General features: G+C 35.7%; 1 protein-coding gene across 2 annotated transcripts in view; it reads right to left on the bottom strand.

Moving 5' to 3' along the window:
- LOC129004019 (elongator complex protein 1) overlaps positions 1 to 22,070 on the bottom strand; it is a 31,285-nt gene extending 9,215 nt beyond the window's left edge. The window contains exons 1-16 of one of the 2 annotated variants that reach the window (XM_054432393.1): positions 21,181 to 22,070; positions 20,246 to 20,385; positions 18,984 to 19,130; positions 18,121 to 18,271; positions 17,711 to 17,837; positions 17,039 to 17,133; positions 16,669 to 16,831; positions 15,001 to 15,167; positions 13,733 to 13,890; positions 12,875 to 13,068; positions 12,097 to 12,268; positions 11,470 to 11,561; positions 4,179 to 4,351; positions 3,389 to 3,614; positions 1,592 to 1,762; positions 150 to 268 (exon numbers count right to left, since the gene is read on the bottom strand). In XM_054432393.1, the coding sequence (XP_054288368.1) occupies positions 166 to 268; positions 1,592 to 1,762; positions 3,389 to 3,614; positions 4,179 to 4,351; positions 11,470 to 11,561; positions 12,097 to 12,268; positions 12,875 to 13,068; positions 13,733 to 13,890; positions 15,001 to 15,167; positions 16,669 to 16,831; positions 17,039 to 17,133; positions 17,711 to 17,837; positions 18,121 to 18,271; positions 18,984 to 19,130; positions 20,246 to 20,385; positions 21,181 to 21,928 (3,027 nt within the window). In that variant the 5' untranslated portion in view covers positions 21,929 to 22,070 and the 3' untranslated portion in view covers positions 150 to 165. Of the gene's footprint in view, positions 1 to 149; positions 269 to 1,591; positions 1,763 to 3,388; positions 3,615 to 4,178; positions 4,352 to 11,469; positions 11,562 to 12,096; positions 12,269 to 12,874; positions 13,069 to 13,732; positions 13,891 to 15,000; positions 15,168 to 16,668; positions 16,832 to 17,038; positions 17,134 to 17,710; positions 17,838 to 18,120; positions 18,272 to 18,983; positions 19,131 to 20,245; positions 20,386 to 21,180 lie in introns of those variants that run through there. The other variant, XM_054432392.1, reaches the window with a different exon arrangement.
- Between the last annotated feature and the right edge of the window lie 2,376 nt (positions 22,071 to 24,446).

The raw sequence follows: 24,446 nt of genomic DNA, 5'->3' as shown, positions 1-24,446 counted from the left end.
CTGATGATGGCCTTGTCCCACCATTGCTGATGTTCACACAACAGTGCTGCCTCAGCATGCTGTTCACTGCTGACTAGTGCTGAGTACATTGACTCACTCATCTCTGTCAACTGTACATCACTGCAACACAACAACAACATCAGTACAGCTGATGATGGCCTTGTCTCACCATTGCTGATGTTCACACAACAGTGCTGCCTCAGCATGCTGTTCACTGCTGACTAGTGCTGAGTACATTGACTCACTCATCTCTGTCAACTGTACATCACTGTAACACAACAACAACATCTAGCATCAGTCCAGCTGATGATGGCCTTGTCTCACCATTGCTGATGTTCACACAACAGTGCTGCCTCAGCATGCTGTTCACTGCTGACTAGTGCTGAGTACATTGACTCGCTCATCTCTGTCAACTGTACATCACTGTAACACAACAACAACATCTAGCATCAGTCCAGCTGATGATGGCATTGTCCCACCATTGCTGATGTTCACACAACAGTGCTGCCTCAGCATGCTGTTCACTGCTGACTAGTGCTGAGTACATTGACTCGCTCATCTCTGTCAACTGTACATCACTGCAACACAACAACAACATCTAGCATCAGTCCAGCCAATGATGGTCTTTCCCTACCAATAGCTTCCAAGCTTCCATCAACTGGGTGGCTGTCAGTAGAAGTGTGTTACAGGACTTCAATTGACAAATCTTTTAACAGGGCATCAATCACAGGAGTATGGTCTTATTGTACTTCCTAAATTCAGACTCTTTGTGACTTGGTGAGGCGTAACCATATGAATGCCACTAAATGCTGTTGTGGCATTACTGTGTCTAAGAGGATGTCCATTCCATGAACATTGAATTCTTGATCTTCCGGTGAGAGCATGTCAAGTCGATATACACTATGAACAATACCAAATGTTTCACCCATGCAAGTGGCAGAGCTGAGACTCATGCGGCTTTCACCGGAGGACTGAGAATTCAGTGATGACACTGGCCGCTTAAGCCTACGAATGAACATGAACACGAACACTGTTCATTTGGTAATTTGGTAAACATAAAAGTTTACCATTCACTCCAGGGACACAGCTGTAGTATACAAAACCTTCAATGTAGTTTTAATTCCAATGTAGAACAAGGCCACACTAAAAAACAGGATGTAATGCTCGTCAAGCATGACGTCACGATAGAAGACGGCAATGACGTAATGTTTGCCATTTGTGATCAGCTGCTTGTTTTAATCTTTCCTTGAAAAAAACACATTTCCTTGTAAACCCAGCTAGGCACTGTACAATATTGGTCATTTCATCCTATAGGCATCTTTTACTAATGACTCATTACATTAGAAATGAATCCAAAGTAACTTCCACTGTGGATGGTGATTAACCTACATTAAATTTGATTAAGCACCATCTAATTTGATTTGGAGTTTGAGGTTAGCCAGTCTGTCAAATGTAAAAATAGATTTTTGGCGGGTTTCGATTTAGTTTACAGGTTGAGGATTCCACATGTCTATCAAAAGCCAATAGAGCATATATGCATGTCCTAGACAATGTATGTAAAGAAATATAAGTCACACATAGAGTATTTTACCTATATCCGTGTCTGGTAGCCAGGGTGAGACACTGTCTCCAGTAGCCGCCTTTAGAGTAGACAGCCAACGCCCCAGCGATGTCTCCACCTCTACTCAGCATCAGCCCTGCCTGTGTCTTACTGCAGTGCTTCAGCAACCACTCTCCATACAGCAAACATATCTTTTCATACCTGAACAAGTTTAAAAGTAAATTGAAAATATAGTCAAACTTATGGGTAAGAAGATTATGCTAGATGTATTGTTGGGTTAGATATTGTTGTCTCTGACTTTGATGCAAGATGAATAAGTTTAATTTTTAGGAAACGATCTTGACTCAAAAAGAGTTAGGATCGGATAATGTTTAGTTTCATTAGTATTGAGTATAGAAATCGGATCAGGTTTTTATTAGCGTATAAATGGATTTTCCGATTTCCTATAATTATACAAACAAATCAACAATACCTTAAATTCTTAAGTACACGAACAGGTTATTTTGTTTATTTATGGTATAAAGTCAGGAGACAGACAGCCTGCAGCATACTTGGTGCATTATTAATAAGATGTGTTAATAAACACGAAACATCGGTAGTCAACTAACTACAAACCAGGATCACTTGATAGATACAGGTAATTTAAACCTTTTATTATTAATAATGATTAAGGGCGGGTTTCTGATTCAGGTATTAGCGCTAGTCTTAGACTAAAGCTCATTTTAGTACTGGACTAAGAAAAATATCTTTCTGATTCGAGTACTTATAAGTCATCGACTAATATTAGTCAAGAACTAGTTTTTAAGTCTGAACTAAAGAAATTATACTTTAGTCCACGGATTAAAACATGCTAGATTTTAATCCTGCATAGGGGTAGGATTAATTTTAGTCGTCCACTTTTAACCTAAGCCATTTTTGTGTGTTAAAGTTTAAGGTGATTATAGATTACATTGATTATCATGATTTTTACCGTTTTCGTGGGCCGCGAATTCGTCGTGAGCGGGAAAACAATCCATTTGATGACTTAAATGAGGATGAATTCAAGGATAGGTATAGCTTTTCAAAAAACTCTGTGAGATAATAAAATAGAAGAGAATAAAATAAAATAAAATACTAAATAGAGTTTTAATTAGTTTGTAAATATATTTGTAAATAGTTTAGGGTTTTATCTTGTGCAGACCTCATCCAGAGACCTTTTTCTCCTAAAAGTTGTAATATTTAATTTCATACATTCATCATTTAGTATTAGGTTTCTTAAAATATGTTAATTTTGTTCATACACTACTTTATAATTTCCTTGTCTTAAATCACTCATCAGAAAGTTATCTAGATCTATAATGATAGGGCTGGCCTAGTATTCATTTAACTTACAATTAACTTATTTAAAAGAAATAGGATGAAACACCAATCCTAACTTTAAAATTTTACGATACAACTAGTTTATAATAATAATAAAATATATTATAATGATAAATGAATTAAAACAGAAATAACCTCAAAACCAAGGTTTGACTGAGATCGTTGTTTTGTTTACTATTTCAGAGCAGTGGGCACATCAAACTGACAGTGTTGCCAGCACGGCGGCACAAATTACCCTACATTTCCCTTGAAAATCATGAGCTCTTTTAATCTCTGACTAAACTAAGTACCCGCGTTAAATTAGTCCATGTGTCCTTAATCCTTGACTCAGACAGTGAATTTTTAGTACATGACTAATTTTGATCCATGACTAGCCTAGTTATGGACTTATAAATCCCTGACTCAGAAACCCGCCCTAACTAATTTTTAGGCCCTCGTCAATGACAATTAAGTTATAAAACTACTTACATTTGAGTTTGGTTTTTGAACAGTTGCAAGCCCAGGTTGTAGAGACCTGTTTCTTGCACATACTGTAGACACTCTTCTCCTTTGTCTGCGCACTGTGCAAGGTTGCGCAGAGCAGACTTAGTTTTGCGCAAACGCTTATCAATTGTAAACCTCATAAAAGGTGGATCCATTGAGCGCAGCTCATTCAGGTAAGGAACATACTCCTTTGGATCTTTCAGTGTCTTTCCTTAAACAAATAATGAAATAATATATTGCTCACTCACTGTAGCTTAGCTTCACTCAATTTTCTCAAAATATATTACTGCAGAAATCTTTTTCTAGATAAGGTTTCTTGACTTACGTCTCCTGCACCCAATGGAGACAAAAGAACGCTAAATAAAGACACTGATAGTAGTTCCCAAATTCTTCACTTCCATGAGCCCGTCCAAATGAGATGTTATGAGCTGTAGATAGCAAGGCACCACAGCTTGGCCGAATAAAATTTCATTTTCTAATAATAATAAAAATTAAAATACTTATAAAATCGATGAGGGTAATGTTCCATCTAAAATTATTCTTTAAGAACTTGTTGAGTTAGTTGTGTATCCTTCCTATTCTTCTTAACAGGTTATGTTTTACTGAATGATTTCACTTAGCAAAATCAATTAAGGTGTACATGGCCACCTAATGAGTGCATTAAATGTCTTTTTCCCAAAACTCCATAAACAAATAAGCACAATAAAAGTAGTTGTGCAGAGTTACAGGGTCTAAGATCACAACTTTTTTCTTAAGTGAAGATAAAATATTTTACCTGCAATCTTTAGTGCCTTATCCAGATTGTAAGCGCCTAGGGCTGCGTCATAGAGTCTGTCAGTATCTACGAGCAGCGCAAGATAGTTAAGTGCCTGGTCGGAGTCTGCAGCTGCGATCGCCTCGGCCAAACAACCTTCACGCACTAGTGAGGACAAGATTGGCTGTTCATACCTACAAAGTCACAACACCCATCATGTTCAAATTAAAAAGAAAGATTTGATGTTACAGTGAACCCTTAATTTTAACCTGAAGGGAGTAGGACAAATTCCAACTATTAAAAGGGATTAAAATGGAAAACTCCCAAAACCTCTGCCATGTCATTAAAGAAATCCATAATTAACTGGAAACATGAACAGCATATGATTCCAAATTTTAGGACACCATATGATATAAATAAACTCGGATTGGGATGTAGTAATACAAATTCTTACAGGGAATCACTAATTGTCAGACTTGATAAGTATTTAGGATTTTGAGACATGCAAGATAAGAGAGATTTTAGTTTAGGTGAGTCGGTGGCTCAGTTAGAAGCGTCACGGACTTCGGGCCCAAGGCAGTGATGTTGTGGGTTTGGATCCTGGTCACTGCCACTAACATTTTATCAGTACAGTTCACCTTTGTACTGTACCGGCTCACCCATTGCTTTGCTGGATACGTTCCACGCACAGATATGTAGCCTATGTGATGGGCAAATGCAAGGATAAAAGAGGTCGCTAACCTCTTAAAAAAAAAGAAAAGGGGAAAATATGGTGGCAAAGATCATAGCCACATTGGTGTGAAGATAAATTAAATCTTTTGACGTTGCTGTTTTAAACAAAAGACTAAGTAAAATGTTAAGATCTAAAAAATATTTAATGTTGCCAAATACAAATAGTATAAACATAGTCACCGCGCTGAGTGTTTTGTATTGATCGTTTTACAATATAACTAAAAGCATATAAGCTTTAATAATATTATCCTCCTTCAGTTCCGATCTATTAACTCAATGTAAATGCTAATGGAAAACCCCATAGCAACGGGCCATTACAAACAGGATGTATTAGGCCTACGTATACACAACGTAGCCCCATACACTTTCAGTAAAAACTTTGGGTCTTTAAATCAGGAATTATGTTCTTCTTAAAAATAGGAACGGTCCTTAATTGTCTCTCTGGAGCTTCTACAATAAGTAAACGTGGCTCACGAATATTTCAGGTGTTCTGCATTTTATGCTATTTGTATGTCTCGTTTGATTATATTTGGAATGCAAGTACCAAAATAGCTGACGATCCATCATCAGACAACTTCACATACATCAGAATTGTTTATGCTTATTTTGGCTTCGAGACGTTCACTTGCGCAATCTACAACTTGAAATGCCATCACTTATTAAATGATGTGATGGACTCATTAAAGAAACATCTCAAGTTTGTGATGATAACCCTAAGACAACAAAAGAGTAAGAATATGTTTACTCTCTTCAAAATCCTCGAAACCGTTTGGATCTTCTTAGTGATTTTGTTAGATGGGTACTATGGTATGCAGGACGAAGAAGACGTAATGTTTGGTGTGCAGTCAAAAGTATTTTCAATCACAATAGCATTTATCAAACAATTTGCGTTTCTGTTTGTATCATGGGCATTCTATTTTTTCTATTTGATGTTTAGAACTACTGAACTGGAAATGCTAGAATGCGTCAGTCAGTATTTATATGCAAAACACACTGAGAGCGAGAAGGTTCGTTCACCTGCAGCTCTCATCCCAGGCAGGAGTAGGAACTTTAAGGAAAGATACACTTTCGATGTAGAATACGCCTCAGCTGATATAATCACCATAGAAGAAACAAAGCCAAATATCCTCCAAATAGTGTTACAGCTAAACAATCTTCAAGTCAGGTATCAATCTTGGTCTTACTATGTACTCGTTTTTAAAACGTTCGATAGTTTTTTTTATTGTCCTACGTTCCTAATGCAATCTTACAGCATATTCTCTAACCAGGATTCAAATGTGTTAGAAATGAAGAGCATTAAATACTTGTCACTAATTGTGAATGCGATGGTATTAGTGCTGAACTTTGCACTCAGTGGGTTGGTGAAGTACAAAAGGAGACGTCTCTCTATCCTTCAAGTCCAACGGTCACTCTCACTCTCAAACTCCGCCTCAAAAGTGTACACCAAACTGTCTAGCCTCATCGACGACGCCTACTTGGACACTCCACATGTGCTGTTTGATATTGATTGTTCTCTGGTCAACTTGATGGTGGACACAATTGTATTGATTACAACTACATTCAATCTTAAGTGAATCAATAACCATGGGAGACAATAACAGTTCACTCTGAAATAGCACCTTTTTTCTATGTTCAATTTGTACAGGGTGACACAAAGGAACCGGACGTTTTTTAAACAGCTGTTCCATTGTTGTTGCACGTGGTAGGAAGATTGAAGTTATGTCTTTACCTTCAGTGAGGCTTGCCATTTTTGTTGAAATGGCTCAGTGGACCCTAGACCATCGTGTTTTCGCATACAATACTTTGGTCCGAAATGGCGAATCCGTCGTCAAATCCAGCGGAAATTTAGTCGACATTTTAATATTGAACGCCATGGAACGGTTCCAAGCCGAAATACGCTATTAAGATGGGTGTCACGGTTCCAAACAACTGGGAATATAACAAGAAAGAAACCACCAAGCCTTGTTAGAACTTCGAGAACACCCGAAAACATCGCCAGAGTGAGAGCAGTATTGAATGAATGTTTCCTAACAAGATGATTTCTCGCTTTGGTGACATGCCGTGGCCGCCAAGATCATCTGGCTTGTCCACTAGTGATTATATCCTTTTGGGGTTTCTTAAGGAGCGTGTTCATGCTTACAAACCACGCACTCTAGAGGATTTGAAGTTTGCAATCACAGAAGATATCAATGGCATTGAACCTCCTGACCCGAGTTTCAGAGGATTTTCAGACCAGAATGAACATTTGTAGATAAGTGCATGGCCGCCGTATGCATGACGTCATTTTCAAAAAATGGCGGTTTTGCAACAAATGGCAAATGTTTACCTCACTATGTGCATTATTAAAACCAGTTTATTCCTTTTAACTACTGTGTACTACTTATTTAAAAAACGTCCGGTTCCTTTGTGTCACCCTATATAAAGACATACTTACATTAGGTCAATAAAGAAACAATGCAAAGTTTTGATGATTCTTCAACTGATGCGATGATACTAAAGCTGTGTAATGATACTACAATGTAACAAATTACCATACGTAACCTTTATATTCAAAACTGTGTGTGTGTGAATAAAATGACTGACTAAAGTATGTAGTCGATACTCATAAAAAACCTAAAGCTTTGTGACTAGCTTGAACAGTTTGTGACTAAGACATCGGGGTTTAAACTCTCACGACCAATCTCAGTGCCAAACCAATAGCATAATAAGTTTTCCAAACAAACGTTTGTTTGTTAAACCAGAGCAAACCTCAAATAATCGAAAACTATTAGGATTTTACACGTTATCTTAATAAATGAATGGCTGAAGGATCCATGAACAAACAGTATTAAATTGGATTGTAACTCGAGTGTTATCAGGGCCAAACGGCGCAGTGAAGTCTTCATTGCCAATAAGCTTTTCCGAAGCTCTTGTGTACTTAGCACGCTAACCATGCTGTGTCCAGACTTAAAATAGCTTCATTATACCTCTCTATTTTTGAAATACACTTTACTTTTCCATTTTGAGGTCCCTAGAGGCCAAACACACCTTCCGTTCAAATTCATATACATATATACATAAGTCCGTTAGCACGATAACTCGAGTACAAGTGATTCAATTTTGAGTACAAATGTGTAAACCTACATTATTCGCATGAGTTCGTGGACCAGCATGATCGTAGAATAGGAACAGGGGTTTATGTGGGTAAAAATAGGGTTTTCCCATTTTTGAAGCTCAAAACAAAATTAAATTTTGCAATTTATTTCCAAACTATTTTGTAGAGCTTAAAAAAAACAAATTAATTAGTAGGGCCTATAATATTGAAGCATTATCATGCGCCTAATGGTTACGGAGAAAATTCCAAAAAAATTCCCATGTTATTCTTATGGAGAATAAATAAACAGTTGTAATTTGCTTGTTTATGAATATATTTTGATCAATTTTGGACAATTTATTGATTTCAAACTAAACTATTAACATTTCACCCACAAAAAACGAAAAAACACTTTTTTACCCTCCCTGTTGCAGCAAACCTAATTACTCGTTAAAGGGTCATTCCATATGAAATCAACAAATAAAAAATTATTTTCAACCTGACCATCTTGGATTTTGATGAAATTTTGCATACTTGTAGTATTTTGAGTCCTGAATCCAAATATGCTTTTTAAAAAAATCTATCTTTTATAGTTTTTATGATATAAATATTTGAAAATGGTAAAAATTGGCGTTTTTTACCGTGCGCGCAAATCTAAAATGTTGTCTAGGATGAGTTCTATTAATCCTATCAAGTTGTACAATGGCTCATTTTAAAGAGGATTCAAATGCCTTTAATCTGATACCAAACTCAACCTACTTTGGTAAAAATTAATTTTTTTTGAAGATTTCAAAATATGTTTTTGAAAAAAAATTTAAGATAGTGTTTTTTGAAAAATTTGAAAATTACATATGTTAAAGAATGTAATCTAGTAAGTACATTATAAAAATTTCAAAATGGGATGATAATGGGATCAGCAGTTATGATAAAAATACTTGACTATGGTTCACTGTTTCCAAGCGTTTTGGCGCATACAGCGTGTAAGTACTAACCTAAATGTATCATTAAATAAGAGTCTATTAATTATATGATTAAAATTAAAAATATCTGCCTATATTTGAATTATATATGTCATATTTTGCTATATATAAACTAAATCTAGCAAGTAAACAACATTATTCAAGTTAACAGAGTTTCCGTCAACCTTTGAACAAACATGGACCAATGGGTTTTGGTTCAGGTTCCTCAGTCTTTTCCAGTTAGTTGTGTTGCAACGATTTACTGTAATCAATCTTTAAGTCTGGCTTTTCACTAGGCTGGAGACACTAGTCAGCCACTAGATCTGTGCAAAATCACATTGTGAAGCACTTTACGTTTACACTATCAGGTCGCAGCGACCCACCTCGGCTGTAGCGACTCGGTCTTGAGACAAGAGGAAAGACTGACAAACATAAGTTAGACCTGTGTACCTGTCAAACAAATTACAACTTCTCAAGACCGGGTCGCTACTGCCGAGGTGGGTCGCTGCGACCTGATAGTGTAAACGTAAAGTGCTTCACAATGTGATTTTGCACAGATCTAGTGGCTGACTAGTGTCTCCAGCCTAGTGAAAAGGCAGACTTAAAGATTAATTACAGTAAATCGTTGCAACAACTGGAAAATACTGAGGAACCTGACCCAAAACCCATAGGTCCATGTTTGTCTGTCTTTCCTCTCGTGACAAGAGAGAGAGACAAACAAGCATTGATAATTTTGTCACACAATATACTGTGATCAATCTATTTAAATCCTGTAGTAACCTTATTATTGATACATAGATAATATTCCATGATAGTCTAATTATTTAGTTTTGGGGAAATGTCTGCTCATAAGTATAAATAATGTATTCTTACTTTAACAATTAAAATTTGTTTAGTGAAAACTGATTTGTGGATTTAAATACCACAAACCGCATACCACATTTCTGTATAACTTCTATTTTGATATGTCAAAAATTAAAAAAAGTTACGGAGAATTTTCAAAATGTCCGTTCGGTTATTTTTTAACTTTGCAAGGGTATTTTTTAAATATCATAGCAGTCAAATAAAGGAATTGGATTATGGCTGCTAATAATAACTAAAGCTCAAAACATCTGTTCTCATTCGAAAAATCATTTAAAAAAATAACACTTAAAACCCAAGTATTTTTTTTTCATGTCCGGGAAATTTTGCTCCAGAACTAAGGTTCGCGACGCCATAAGTAAGGGTCAGCAAATTAGGTAATTTTTTCTTTCTTTTTTTTAAAGTTATTACTGCTTATAATGTAATCAAAGCAGGTATTTTCTTAATCCCAGATAAATGGGCTATTCAATTATGGTTTTAAGTCATAAATCATAAACTTACTGGGTTTGCTGTAGACATGGATGTTTGGACGACTTTTTTTTACTAAAAAATTTCAGTGAAAAATAAGTATTTTTAATTTTTTGTAGAACCATAGTATGCACTATTAAATATTTTTTTTAAGAAGAGTATTTATCTGGGAATAGAAAATTATAATAAACATTATCATTTAAAGATAAAATTAATATGAAAAAAAAAATAAAATATGAAAAGTGGAAAGTTTGTTCAAAGTAGCCCCCATGTTCAAAGGTTGACGGAAACTCTGTTAACTTGAATAATGTTGTTTATTTGCTAGATTTAGTTTATATTATAGCAAAATATGACAAACATAGTTCAAATATAGGCAGATATTTTTAATTTTAATCATATAATTAATAGACTCTTATTAAATGATACATTTAGGTTAGTACGTACACGCTGTATGCGCCAAAACGCTTGGAAACAGTGAACCATAGTAAAGTATTTTTATCATAACTGCTGATCCCATCATCATCCCATTTTGAAATTTTTATAATGAACTTACTAGATTACATTCTTTAACATATGTAATTTTCAAATTTTTCAAAAAACACTATCTTAAATTTTTTTTCAAAAACATATTTTGAAATTTAAAAAAAAAATTAATTTTTACCAAAGTAGGTTGAGTTTGGTATCAGATTAAAGGCATTTGAATCCTCTTTAAAATGAGCCATTGTACAACTTGATAGGATTAATAGAACTCATCCTAGACAACATTTTAGATTTGCGCGCACGGTAAAAAACACCAATTTTTACCATTTTCAAATATTTATATCATAAAAACTATAAAAGATAGATTTTTTTAAAAAGCATATTTGGATTCAGGACTCAAAATACTACAAGTATGCAACATTTCATCAAAATCCAAGATGGTCAGGTTGAGAGCCTTGTTGATTTGATATGGAATGACCCTAAACCAATGCTATTTAAATAAGGAATAAATAAATGTGATATTTTTAAGGAGATATTTTAGAGTAAATCCAATCAGGCAAATGGAAATTCGCTTAGTCTGCAGGTTTGCTGTAGCGGAGGTATTGGTTAATATTTAATATTTTTAAATTTTTTACTACCATTATTTTCAGAAAGATTTGTTGATTTTGGTGGTAACATAGTTGCTTGATTTTTACGAGCTTAAACACAGTGTAAAAATGACCTAAATCTAATTATTTACCTTTCACGATCTTTGTCAGTCTGGCTCATGGCTTCTCTAAGAGCAGAACAAACCCGTGTCACCTTGTCTGCCATTGGAGGCCCTCTCCCTGTCTGCTGAACAACATAGCATTTACAACAAGTAAACCTTAAAGACTACTAAATATATTTGAGTACAAATTACAATAATTCGTCTTTACTTTGTTTGTTTAAGGTCAGCAAGTTTAAATGTTCAGTGAGTATCTGTAAATAAATTTATGATACAAGAAGCTTTAATTACACACCTCTACCAAACCAAGTGGTTGAACACACTGGTCTAATTTATCCATTTCATTTACTCATGTTATACCAAAAAGATACATAAATTATTACATAGGCCTACTGTGAATTCAACACATCATATCTCAAATGTTGTTGTATACAATTCTGTGATTGAAATGGGACAGAATGGGGGGTCGTTGAATGGTGGTGGGGGAGGGGGGGGATTCTGTGGATTAATTGATAGCTGAAATGGGAGGGCATCTTTGTTAGTCTAGTAAACAACTTTACACAGCTCCTATGCATGGCTAGACATGATTAGTTTAATTTGAGGCAGCCTCTAGTATAAGCACAACAACTAACGCATCGTAGCCTACATGTGGACAATGACCTGGTTGGTGTAGAAGTCCTTGTACATGGTGTGAGTGATGTCCTGATCACTGAGCTCAGCCACAAACACACTGAGCCACTGTGGATCCTGTATCTGAGCCACGAACCTCGGCACTGACAACAGGAACAACGACGGGTTGTGATCCACACACAGGTTTAAGTTGATCCTCTGCCTGAAACATTGTAAATCATCTCAAGTTTGTATAATAAATTGAGAAAGGTAGGAGAATTAATGACACGTAGGAGATCCTAGAGACCAAATTCCAGTTTTAGTATGACTTGCAGTTAATCTGAGTAATCTGTTTCATTTGGCTAATAACATCATCAGTGCAATGATATTACATATTTACATATTTACATCGCTATTACATAATAAATACATCAGGCTGGATCTGCTATCAACTAGAAAGACTGATAATTTTTACCACCAGAAGTAAAGTGCACCAAGAACAAGAATCAGAAGTTTAAAAAAATGTTTAAGTGATATATAAAAACAAGCTGATTACAACGTATTCAGGATTGGAAATAGCTCTGTTGTTCTTTACTTCGACATTAGATGGACCTCAGGCTACATCCTCTAGGTTCTTTAGCTAAGTGACCAGTTAATTTGGGTTCTAAATACAGGTTGAACTAAGTTTGAAAGCCCAGTCATAGTATTATGAAATCCCTATACGCTACCATTATATAGAAGTATTTATAACTGAGCCTCTAGAACAAACAAACATGCTGTAATTACCAGACTAACCAGATATTGATCAAGTTAAAAATTAATTGTGTACCTGCGTAACAACTTGGCAACTGCCGCATAGTCTCCAGAGTCTAGGAGTGCCGCCGCTGTGACCAGTGTAAGAGCACGAGGCTCAATAGTCTCCAAGTTACCTCGAGGCATCTGCAGCACTACGGAGTGACTGACACACACCACCAGACGAGCCCCTCGTTCTACCCGACGACATGTGTCACTGCCATCTAGCATCTGCAAGTGTAACTGAGTTAACCCTACTACCGAGTGTGTATGGGGAGCAAGCTAGTCTAGTGGTAGAGCGCAGGGTTTCGGTGCCCGAGGTCCAGGGTTCAAATCCCACCAATCACCAATGGATTTTATCTATGATTATGCCCCAACCCACTAGGACTAGCCTGAAGTAGTTCCGGGCTAGAACTAGCGTCCTAGGATGTGAAGGTCGGACATTAAAAAGAAAATACCGAGTGTCTGACACACACCACTAGACGAGTCCCTCCTTCTACCTGATGACATGTGTCACTGCCATCTAGCATCTGCAAATATAACTGAGTTAACCCTACTGACACAATAGTTCTAGTTGTGAGGTTTTGTGTAGGACATCGGCAAGCTTTGCAGAGTGGTAATATTTTCAACATATATATGTGTTGTAACAGAGACTACTACAGAACACAATAATTACAACAATGGCATTGATATTTTCCACCTTGAATCTTAAAATTACACAGCATATGTTAATGATGTTAATTATTATTAATATGCTGATAATAATCAACATCTGATTCATGGCTCTTCACTAGGCTGTTATTTGCAAACACATTTTGGGGCCTGAAAAAAAAAATAAGAATAAGAAACAATCAAAATAATTTCTAAAATGTCTGTTGTCAATGATAGGCCTAACCTTAAATCCTGAGTTGATGTTGGTTATGCACAGCTGATGACTGCTCAAGGTCATCACTAGGAACTGCAGGAGACAGTAGTACGAGGTTACGTTGGTCGCAACACATTCACCATCGACAAACATCTGATTGTTCTGATCACGAGCAAATATGTGAGTACCTGGGAACAGCATGTGATTAAAAAGTATATGGATGTCTATTTAGAAATTGTGAGCATTTAATTACTCATCACAATACTTTGAATTCGATGCTTTTTAACTGTTAAAATTAAAACAAGTATATCAAAAGCAGAATTTACTAACACGGATGGACTTTAATATGGTACACCTTAACCCTTCGAGTGTTATTTGTCGCTGCAGCGACACATAACACACTTTGTGTAGTGTTTTATGTCGCTGCAGCGACTCACAAACACTGTTTACGGCGAAGGCTCTATGACTGACAAAATCGGATTGAACTGGATCGAGTTAGGTATCGTTTTATTTTACAGATTCAGAGCTTTCTCCGGAGGTCTGTCTCTAAGCGCTATTCATTTTCGTTCCAAAAATATTGTAGCAGACAGCTGACGTGCGTATTTGTAAACAGCTTGGTTATCCTCGGACCGAGGACTGATGTGTTTTATTACGTTTATCATTGTTTTAGTGTTAAAAATCAAAAGTAGTGATATACGTGGTGCATTATAAGAAGATTTAAGTGATTTTGAAGAGCTGGTTGATGATCCTGAAGAAGTAGGTAGTGATATTGATGTAAATTATCAGCCAGATTCCTAGCTATGGTTAGGCTATGCATTCTTAGCTAAACGCTATGTACTGAAATCTGTATTTTGCCCATAACTTATTTATTTGCAAATCTACGTCCTTATATTATTATATATTTGTAATCCTCATAAAATTTAGAACAAAGTGGCTATTTTCAAATATTTATAGGCCTATAATTTATACAATTTCATTGAGCGCGAACTTATTTTTTTTTTGAACATTTTCCAAAATATTTTTTTTTTACCTAAAACTTTTTTTTGAAACAAATGTTCCTTATGTTCTATGTATAATATTGAAGCCCATGATTTTCCAAACAAAATGGTATATAGAACAGTATAATTAACATTGTTTTCAAGCTTCTCAGATCCGTTTTAATAAAACCTTGCAAATGAGCAAAAAATAGGCAGACATTAAGGCCAAAACAAGGGACACTCGGAGGGTTAAGTTCAACTATTTTTAAAACCAGTTTTAAAACAATTGCAGCAAATTATGTTCATGACAGGTTCACTCACCGATACATCTAACAGAGACGCAAGGATCAGGCAAAGTTGAATGTGGTGTCATGTTGCCGTCTGGCTCTATTGTTAACAGGTCTCCAGTACAAAGCTGTACGAGCGCAGACGTAGTTCCGCTGATCTGGGACACCGTGACGACGGGCTCGTCCACAGCAACCTTAGAACTACACAGAGAAACACAAGGAGTTACAACAGATGGTATACGAGCAAGATATAAGCTTATCTCCTTGGTTGAAACATGAAACGCATATCAAGTACAGTAGACCGCCTTAACCAACCCTAATGGGACCGGACCAAGGTTGGATAGCTCAAAAGGTCGGTTAAAAAGAGCACTCCCTAAAAACATAACAAAATGAAGTGCTATTAATTTGGAAATATATAATCACTAGCTGCTATACCCGTGCTTTGCACGGGAAGAGGACACAAAATACATTTTGATCTTTACATTTGTTGTATAAAAAAGCACATCCACCAACGCTTTTAGAAACAAAATTCGGCTGCACTAAAAGTATCTATTGACATAAATTAGAAAAAAATTCTATAATGAAGTTTTATATTAAAATTAATAGTACTGCACCCTGTTGGTAAACCTTATAACTTGTTAATGCCATTTAATATCATAGAACCAACTTGTGTATTTGAAACAGCTGACAAAATGGTTTTATTCCTTTTAAATATGATTACTCATAAGGTTAACATGGGAAACTCCAGAGCCACTGGGGCGGAGCCTGAAAGAACTTTTGAGATAAGAATGCGTCTATATGTTAATCGGGAATGTGAGCTATCATTACACCACATTTCAGCCCAATCCAACCAGTATTTTTCACGTTTACTTGTCACAAACATACATACATATCCATACATCCAAACTTTCTCATTTATAATATTAATAGTAGGATTATTTTGAAGTTGTACTTGCATTATTTATGAAATAAAGTAATTACACTTATCTCCTTTTTCATATTGATAGAACAGTTACAAATAAACAAAAACACTGTTAAGTCAAATACTTTCAGTGGAATAAATTATAGTTGTAGGCAAGAGTCAATAAAATTATCATTTTGATAACTTTAGTAATATAATATTAATTGATACTTCCAAATGTATTTTAATGCAGTACAGTACTTTTTAACAACATTAAATATGCAAGCAACCATTTTGTTACGAGACAGGATGATTATTTATAGCCTCTAGCTGGAGACTCAAGTCTCAAAAACTATCTTGACCTTGAAGTAGTTACCCCCCTCCCCAGCTCTCTCTACAAGTTGCGTTGTTTGTTTACTCTAGCGATAAGATAATTCTAGATTGTATTACAAAAATAGCAACAGCTGTTTTCAGAAACAACATTTTTTGGGATGAATACAAAATAACTTAATTTTAGTCCAAATCCTGTGGAGATAAGCGTATAGTTCCCATCGCCAAGTGGGAGTGGAAATGCCGAGATTCCTAGAATGCAGCGGTTAAAAGCAAGGTGACTGCAATATTTTACGATCGAGGGCGGATAATCTGATTATCGGCTAATGCGAGGTCAGTTGAGAGGGGGTTTTCTGTGCAGTGTACACTATCTAGTGCTTAGTATCTTAGTATAATAATTTTAGAGGCTGACCAGAAGGAAAAAAACATAAGACATGTTTAATTAGGTACAAAATTGAATGAAGAACTTACATGACAGTAGCTGCTTCTTCACTCAACTGCACAAGACATAGGTAAGTGCCTGTATTGTCACAGTGAGCCGTACAGACCAGCTTATCATGAGAGATCCAAGTCCAATGGGAGACACTGTTAGCCTCTACTGTTACCTCACTGCCCCACACCACAGGTATCACACCTATTACATAGCAGAGGCAAACATTACAACATAGTTTTCCGTTACAAGGGAGTTTTCAATAAAGTTATTTGATTACTGTTACTGTTACTGTTATTTGATTGGTTACTGTTAGAGTTTACCAAGAAAGATGATGTATTCAACAAAAACCTTACAGAAGACTAGGAAGTCAATTGTGCGAAACAACTGATGATTACAAATTAGGCTTACTTTGTAAGCGAAGTGTTGTCTCCAATCCATTGATTATTCCCAGGCGGCCGTCACTTAGATAAACAATCAAGTCATTGGGACTCAATTTTGAATCACTGGAACGAAAAACAATATTTCACTTGAGTTTCTATATTGTTGGGAGTCCATTGAAATGTTTTATAATTTTTTAACTAATCAGAGTATCTATCAATGCTTGTTAAATGTCTGAAAAAGATTAAAATAAGATTGACATAAAGAACACCTTTAGCTAACACGCTAAGAAGGCTATGACACACAGAAGAAGTGTATTTAGCCTAGTAAATATTATATTTATTTTCTAAAACAAGAGTTAGACGGCTAAGCTGGGTTGGACATGTCTTGAGAAGGGATAAAGGAAGTAAGGATATTTAAGGAAGTAGGAGAAGGGCAGCCGAGAGGGAGAAGACAACCGGAAGGCCTAAAAGAAGATGGGACAGCGTTGTAAGAGCAGGGGCGGGAGTAGATGAGGCATACAACCGTGAAAGATAGCGAGCAATTGTTGGCGAGGCCAAAACCCTTCTAGGATATGGCCATGGGAGTAAGAGTAAGTAATTGTCTAAAACATGAATTGTTCTCATTTCTCAAAAACAAAAACTATAGAAGGATAGTTTGTTATTCACTTATTAGCTTACGTTCAACTGTATCCTATCTTACCCTTCAGTATTGATACCACAGTGTGGGGCGAAGGCGACCTCTAGAGCCGAACAAGGCAGGGTGACGGTTCCACTGCACATTGGCGGAGGAATAACACACTTCTTGAACGCTGATAATTTTATATCACCTAACAAAGTGAGTTCACCATTATACAATAGAACTTAGCAACACAAGCTCAATTGCTTGTTTTGATCATTGAGTTTGTTTTCATTTAGGTTTTCATTGAGGTGTAACTCAATGTTTTAGTTTGATAATTTCCATAAACGTTAACCTCTTGAGTTTACAATGAAGTAAAAACTAAAGTCCATCACAAACTCACTTGATATCACAAATTCTCACAGTGTGGCATGAAAACTGTTATAAAACTCTAAATGTAGGCCTAGAGAAGGAGGAACAGTTCATAAACTTACATCCATCTATGACAGCAACAGCAGCCAAATCAACAGTTGCGATTCCAGCGCTGTGATCTACACTCCAAACCCACTGGTAGATATAGAAAGTTCCATCGGCCAATAGAATATGAGCGAGGTTGCCAATTACATCATCCCACTGCAGAGAAACCTATAAACAAACAAAACTGTTAAAATCACAAATATACAATCTTGTGAATCTGTGGGATTTTACATTGCGTTACAGTACGTTTTTGATCGAGTTATATTTATTTTAGTATTTTTCATAGCTTCTAATTAAGCTAAGATTTAATATTTGAAAACTAAAAGAGTACCGTAAAAATTTACTGGCAAAATTTACTGCCTATGCGATGCATGTTCAGTGGAAACCGTAAAAGACGCTTCTTTAATTTTGACACCTTTAATAATAGCTTCTTAGCGTAGAGATACAAACCCACTTTCTGAAAGCCTTGGTTAATTTCACAACTGACCCATCAAAAAGTGGAGTGGAGGGATATTGGGGTTTAACTTATTAATTAGGTATAAAACCTTTATTTTGGAAAAGTTTCACTATAAATTAAAGTAAAATAAGAAGTCCCGTAATGTACTTAACACTACAGTTTGGTACCGGTACCAAAAGCAGGAATTGAAAAATTTAATACTAAAAAAACATCACGATCAAATTTCTTTTAAGTCCTAGACTATGTCTAAAAAAATTAATTAGTGTTTTATAGTTTCTAAGAGTCTTTTAACATCCTAAAAACAGTCTTGGCTGACACAAATAGACAACTGATTCTACTGCTGCAAAGTATGCTACATAAAACCGATTTTTAACCAAACTGGATAATTTAAACTCATTTTATGAGCTGAGCATAAAAACTCACCACAGAGGACTGAAATACAAGTTTCTGCTTCAGATACCAATGGTAGTTACCCATTGTCCAAAACAATACACAGGGTTTGTCCAGTAACTCGTCTGTGCAAACTGCGCTCAAAATGGTTGATTCGTTGTTCCATGATAGATTGAAAACCTAAAACAACAATAATAGCCTAATTATAGTACAGTATTAAAATATTTTTATTTTTTCAAACTACCTATATTTAAAAAAGTTTTATTTTAAATGCAAGGTATATGTCTAGAACCAGAGAACAACAAAAACAAACATGGTTGCCACCTAAGGTGCTGTAAGGGAAAAATTAGGACGTGGCCCCTCTTACCCCCGGATTAATATAGACTTAAATACAAGCATAAGGAGCCATAATCAGGACTGTCCCAACAGAATTGGGACGGGTAGCAACCCTGCCAACGAACAACCTTTAAGTAAAGCTACTACCAATACTCATAAATTTTCTACTTTCCTAGACTACAGAAATAAATTGGCAATAGACAACAGATTGCAATTTAGAATAATTATAAAATTAGGGTAGCTTCGGTAAAGAAAGTAGAGTTTGTACCTGTTCAAACATTAGTAGCCTAACAAATTTGTGCCTGAAACATTTTGGATTAAAGTTGGCACCGGTATAAGGCCCGGTTCACACGAACGACAAACCTAGCAGACTAGGCTTGGACCAGGTGAGCACTAGGTAAGCACGACTGGGTAGCGGACCACAGGAACAAATGAAGCCGTTCACACGAGCCTAGGACGCCGACTAGCTAGTCGGGTTTGAGCTTGATGTCCCAAAACCTAGTCGGGCCCCGCTTCCCAGTCCGTCGTGGCAACTACCCAGTCGCCCAGTCGAACTGCGTAGCAGTACATGTAGCCTTATGGGAGCGTTCACACGAGCGATCGGGTAGTCGAGCTGCAGCTCGCATTCTTACCTTTGTTCTCATTGTGCACCAGTGATGGAACTGAGTGGTTTTAATATAGATATTTTAACCTAGTCCGTGGACATGTCGCTCGTGTGAACCGGTGTGATCCTGTGGTCCGCTACCCAGTCGTGCTTACCTAGTCCAAGCCTAGTCTGCTAGGTATGTCGTTCGTGTAGACCGGGCCTAAGGTGCTGGTCAGTACCTACTCAGCCAACTAATTTCTCTCCTAAAAAAAACTTAATTAGACGTGATATAGACTGTCTGAGGAAAATTGTGTATTATTTTATGGAAATTTTCAAACTATAAATAAATATTATACAGATTTGATTTTTTTACCTTGAGATTTGGTGGTAAAGTGAACTCTCCATGACGGAGCCCATTTTTCTCCATGAAACAAACAACCTGTTTGTTTGGAAGATTCTGTGTAAGAGCAATCAAATTTCCAGATGGCCTCCAAGCAATAACCCCTCCCAAACCTGAAAACGTATAGAATAATCATTAAATGAACTATTGAGACCAATAGGAAATTGCTTTGAAGTAACATTGATTGTCCAGGGGGAATAAAAGCATTCCACTTTTTATATATATTCTTATTTTTATTTTATTTCAACGGACATTTCATTTTGATATATTCAATAGGCCTACAATATGCTTAAACATTATAATAATAGTAGGCCTAGCCTGGTACAAGTATTACAAGATGACTACGGTAATATTAGGCTAAATTAAAACTTTAAAATGAGTTTTTATTCTAGTTAAAAGGACTAAGTTACAACTGGAGTTAGGCCTCATTTTATTTGAATAATAAGTTGGTGTTTCAGGTGCCTTTAAATTTTCAATCTAATATCAATTGATGATAATAGGAGGCTATTCCGCCTTAATTTATAATATTTAGGTATCAGTGTTTTTGTGTACCTACCATGTGAATTATTGAGTGTCATTCGGACAGACTCTTGAGCAAATTTAGAAGAAAATGTTCTTTTAGAGACTTGTTGCCAGTTTTGTAGCATTGAAGTGTATAGTCAATGGTTGTAGCCAGTTATTGTAGGCTATTACGTAAGTTACGGCAAGTTACTACACATTGAGTCAAGTTTATCCATAGTCTAAGTTAACCAAACTTGGGTTTATCATTGGTTTACCTACCATTAACTTACATTCTTAACCTACATTTCTAACTTAGTAATTTTAAACTTAAAGCTTTTCCAGGGGGGAAAATTGTTAGCCAAAAATTAACTATAATGTACTTAGGCCTATGCTAAGTTAGCACTAACCTGGAATAAATTCACTTGTACACTGCAGGCTCCCACATTTATCAAATATTTTAATTTTTCGATGCTTTTTTTCCGGACACCAGTAGTTAACTGCGAATCGCGAACTATCACCACGCCAAGTAATGGTTGGAGCTTTGTTCGGTTCATCTGCATTTGAATCTTGATATTGTCCTTCGACAGTTGCTTTTTTAGCAGCAGATTTACCTTCTGATCCATGAAACTGAGTCTCTTTCTTTCCCCATCCAACATTGACCATTGTCTGCTCACCTTGATCAGAACCAAACAGATTGGTTTCCCCTATAGGATCAAAGTTTCCGCTCATGACCATGATACAATTATCGCCAGTTATGAAAACAGCGGTTTCAGCATCTGGACTGAGAGCCGCAGATTGTAAGCCCGTTGCAATACTTACAACTACTTCGGTGTTGTTGGACTGATTTGATTCTTGATCAAGAGAAAGAGATAGTACATCTCCAACTTCAAGGGCTATATTTAGAGTGTTTAACACAGGATTGTAAAACAATGCAACAGCTTTAGTGTTTTCTATCTCCAACTGGTCACTAGACAGCAGTACTTTGCAGGCACCATCTCTGGGGTTTACAGTAAATATACTACCTTCCTTATACACAAAGTTATCTCCTTCTCTATGGAATATGTTCTTATTATAATTAAAATAGGAAATTGCCAAATGCTGACAATTGTTTTGCAAAGAGTACTTTGAATTCAAATAAAGCTTTAAATTTCTCATGGCTGGACGTTGTTGGAATTAAAATGTAGGTAATTAAAATAACGAGCTTCACAGTTCACCATTAACTACTTTTCACCAAGTTACTTTTCCTTCACTCACTTGACAACAAAATAACATAACAACATAACATAACCTCAACCTCATTGACTGACATTAATCTCAACAAATCATATCATAACCTCAATCTTCGAGGAATATTTTTTTCTATTTGGCCGGCTGCCTGGCGGCTTTGGATAAACTAAACTACACCAACGCAAATGCAGTTGCGCGGTTTGATATAATTATTTTGTCATCTACAGCATCCACTTTGTTTTTTGTTTTTTTTTAAGGTCAAAATGTTTTAGCTATGGATTAAGCCGTGTGGGTAAATAATTTCGTTATTAGTGTAGAGAAGAACTTCAGGGGAGCTTTCACACTACAACACAGTTAGGCCTCGGGTAATATGGTAATATACGAAAATGACAATACGAACGAGTGGAGCGTGCGGCGAGCGGCAATCTGAGTGACAGAGTGACACGTAAGTGATGGTGGTGACTACGATCATTGGCTATAAATAAGAAATTATTAAAAGTATACAGTACCATAGCCTACAGACTATAGACATGGACAATCTAGCCCTGGACATATAGTAAGAAGCGTATAGACATAAACTACTAGACAAGACATCAGGGTTGTTTTAAGGACGTGTTGTTCTGATCCAAGCAATACACAAAGTCTTTCATAATTGTTCTAGTCATAATCTGTTATATTTATTTAAGCTAATATTTTTTCTCTTGAACGTGCCTGTTTTCCTTGTTATTTATGGTTATTATGTAATACGATCGTCTTTGTTATTGCTTTTGCTATAAGTTATTGTTGTTAATTACTACATTATTGTTGTTAATTACTATATTATTGTTATTTGTTTTTGTTGCCTATGTATAAGCGTATAAGTGTCAAAAGTTTACAGTTGTTATTTAATATTAGTCATCTTGAACTGTACAATGTTATCTTTAGTACCACATCAAACAAAATGGAATGTCCGTTGAAATAAAATAAAATAAAAATAAAATAAAATAAAATAGCATTATTGTGAAATCGATTTGCATTAGTAAACAAGATTACGAGAGTGATGATTTTGATTTTTGTCTTCAAAGAACCTTTTTTGTAGTTTTGAGGGGCCGAGCCATAGCTCGGTAGTTTATTTCCATTGTACCCCTATTTTGAGTAATCTTCAGTGTAATCTTTGTTCAATATAGAACAACTAGATGTTTTTCTCTTTGTACTGTATTTTGTAATTTGCTAGTACACTGTGTATGGCTTGTTGTAAACACATGGTACAAGTCTTCTGTTTGTTTACTTTTTCCTTGTTATTTTGTTTTGTACAACTAACATTGATGGTACATGGCAACCCGCCTTAAAGGCCATCTTAAAAAAATTAGACTTTCAATTACATTTTTTTACACAATTAGATTTTTGTTGACAGTTCTATTCTAACTAAAGTAAACACGTTTTTAGGCCAAATATAAATTATTTGTTTGTAACTTTTGATGGAAATAACCTAGAAGCCGTTTTCGAGATCTTTGTGCAAGCATACATAAGTTATTGCAAACAATGCTCATAATACTTTGACAAAAAAATTAATGGGGAAAGACTCTGATAATCCTTCCTATATTCTTATATTATAAGAATATAGGAAGGATTATCGGAGTCTTTCCCCATTAATCTTTTTGTCAAAGTTCATGAGTGCCAGATAAGAACTTAATTTAAAAATGAGCTAAGCTTGTTAACATGTAGAAATTTTAATGTGACGAAAGAGTTAAAATAATTGAAAAGGAACTTTGATAAGATCTGTCAAGAAAGATGTCAAATGACAAAGTGCACCCTTAAGGTATTTTTTTTCTATGCCAGTGGCATTTTGCAAGAGAGGTCAGAGGATAAATGTTTAGTGTTTTGTGCTGGGAATCGAACCCGCTCCTTAATTCCGCACCGAAGTCAGAGACCGAGACGCTAACCCCTAGGCTAGCAACACACCCAATTTTTTTGTCTATAGAATATTATGATTGACAGTGGATGAGTGACAACTGACAAGGGTAAGTTACAGTTTTTTTTAAATCTATTTTTTAAGGAGACCAGATAAAAAAATAGTTTTAAACACATTAAAGCCTAGGCTATGTCATTTTTTAGCAAAAATGAGTTACTTTTAAATTTTACATTGATTTTCAATTATCAAGTTAGTTTGATTTGCTTCAAATCCTTAATGATTGTAAAGGCAAATAACCGTGCTTACTTATATTACAAAATGTTTAATGAAAATTCACACCTTCAACAAAAACCTACGTGTTTGATATTAAAATTATTTATAAGGGAAGGCCTTTTTTTCTCTGACTGGTACACGTTACTTTTTTGCTCCCATGAAAAAATTTCTTCATGAACCCTTCACATAGTCTGATCATATACTTACAATCTATGGTCTCCATAGTCTGATATAAAAAGCATAATAACCTTTCATAGAATGATTCAACGTTCTACTACAAAA

The sequence above is a fragment of the Macrosteles quadrilineatus genome, unplaced genomic scaffold, assembly GCF_028750875.1.
Source record: "Macrosteles quadrilineatus isolate MER2022 unplaced genomic scaffold, UCM_ALF_1.0 Scaffold_9__3_contigs__length_116548681, whole genome shotgun sequence".
In the NCBI taxonomy this organism is placed as follows: domain Eukaryota; kingdom Metazoa; phylum Arthropoda; class Insecta; order Hemiptera; family Cicadellidae; genus Macrosteles; species Macrosteles quadrilineatus.
The sequence above is the reverse complement of the archived record's forward strand: the minus strand, read 5'-3'. Positions and strand labels throughout refer to the sequence as shown.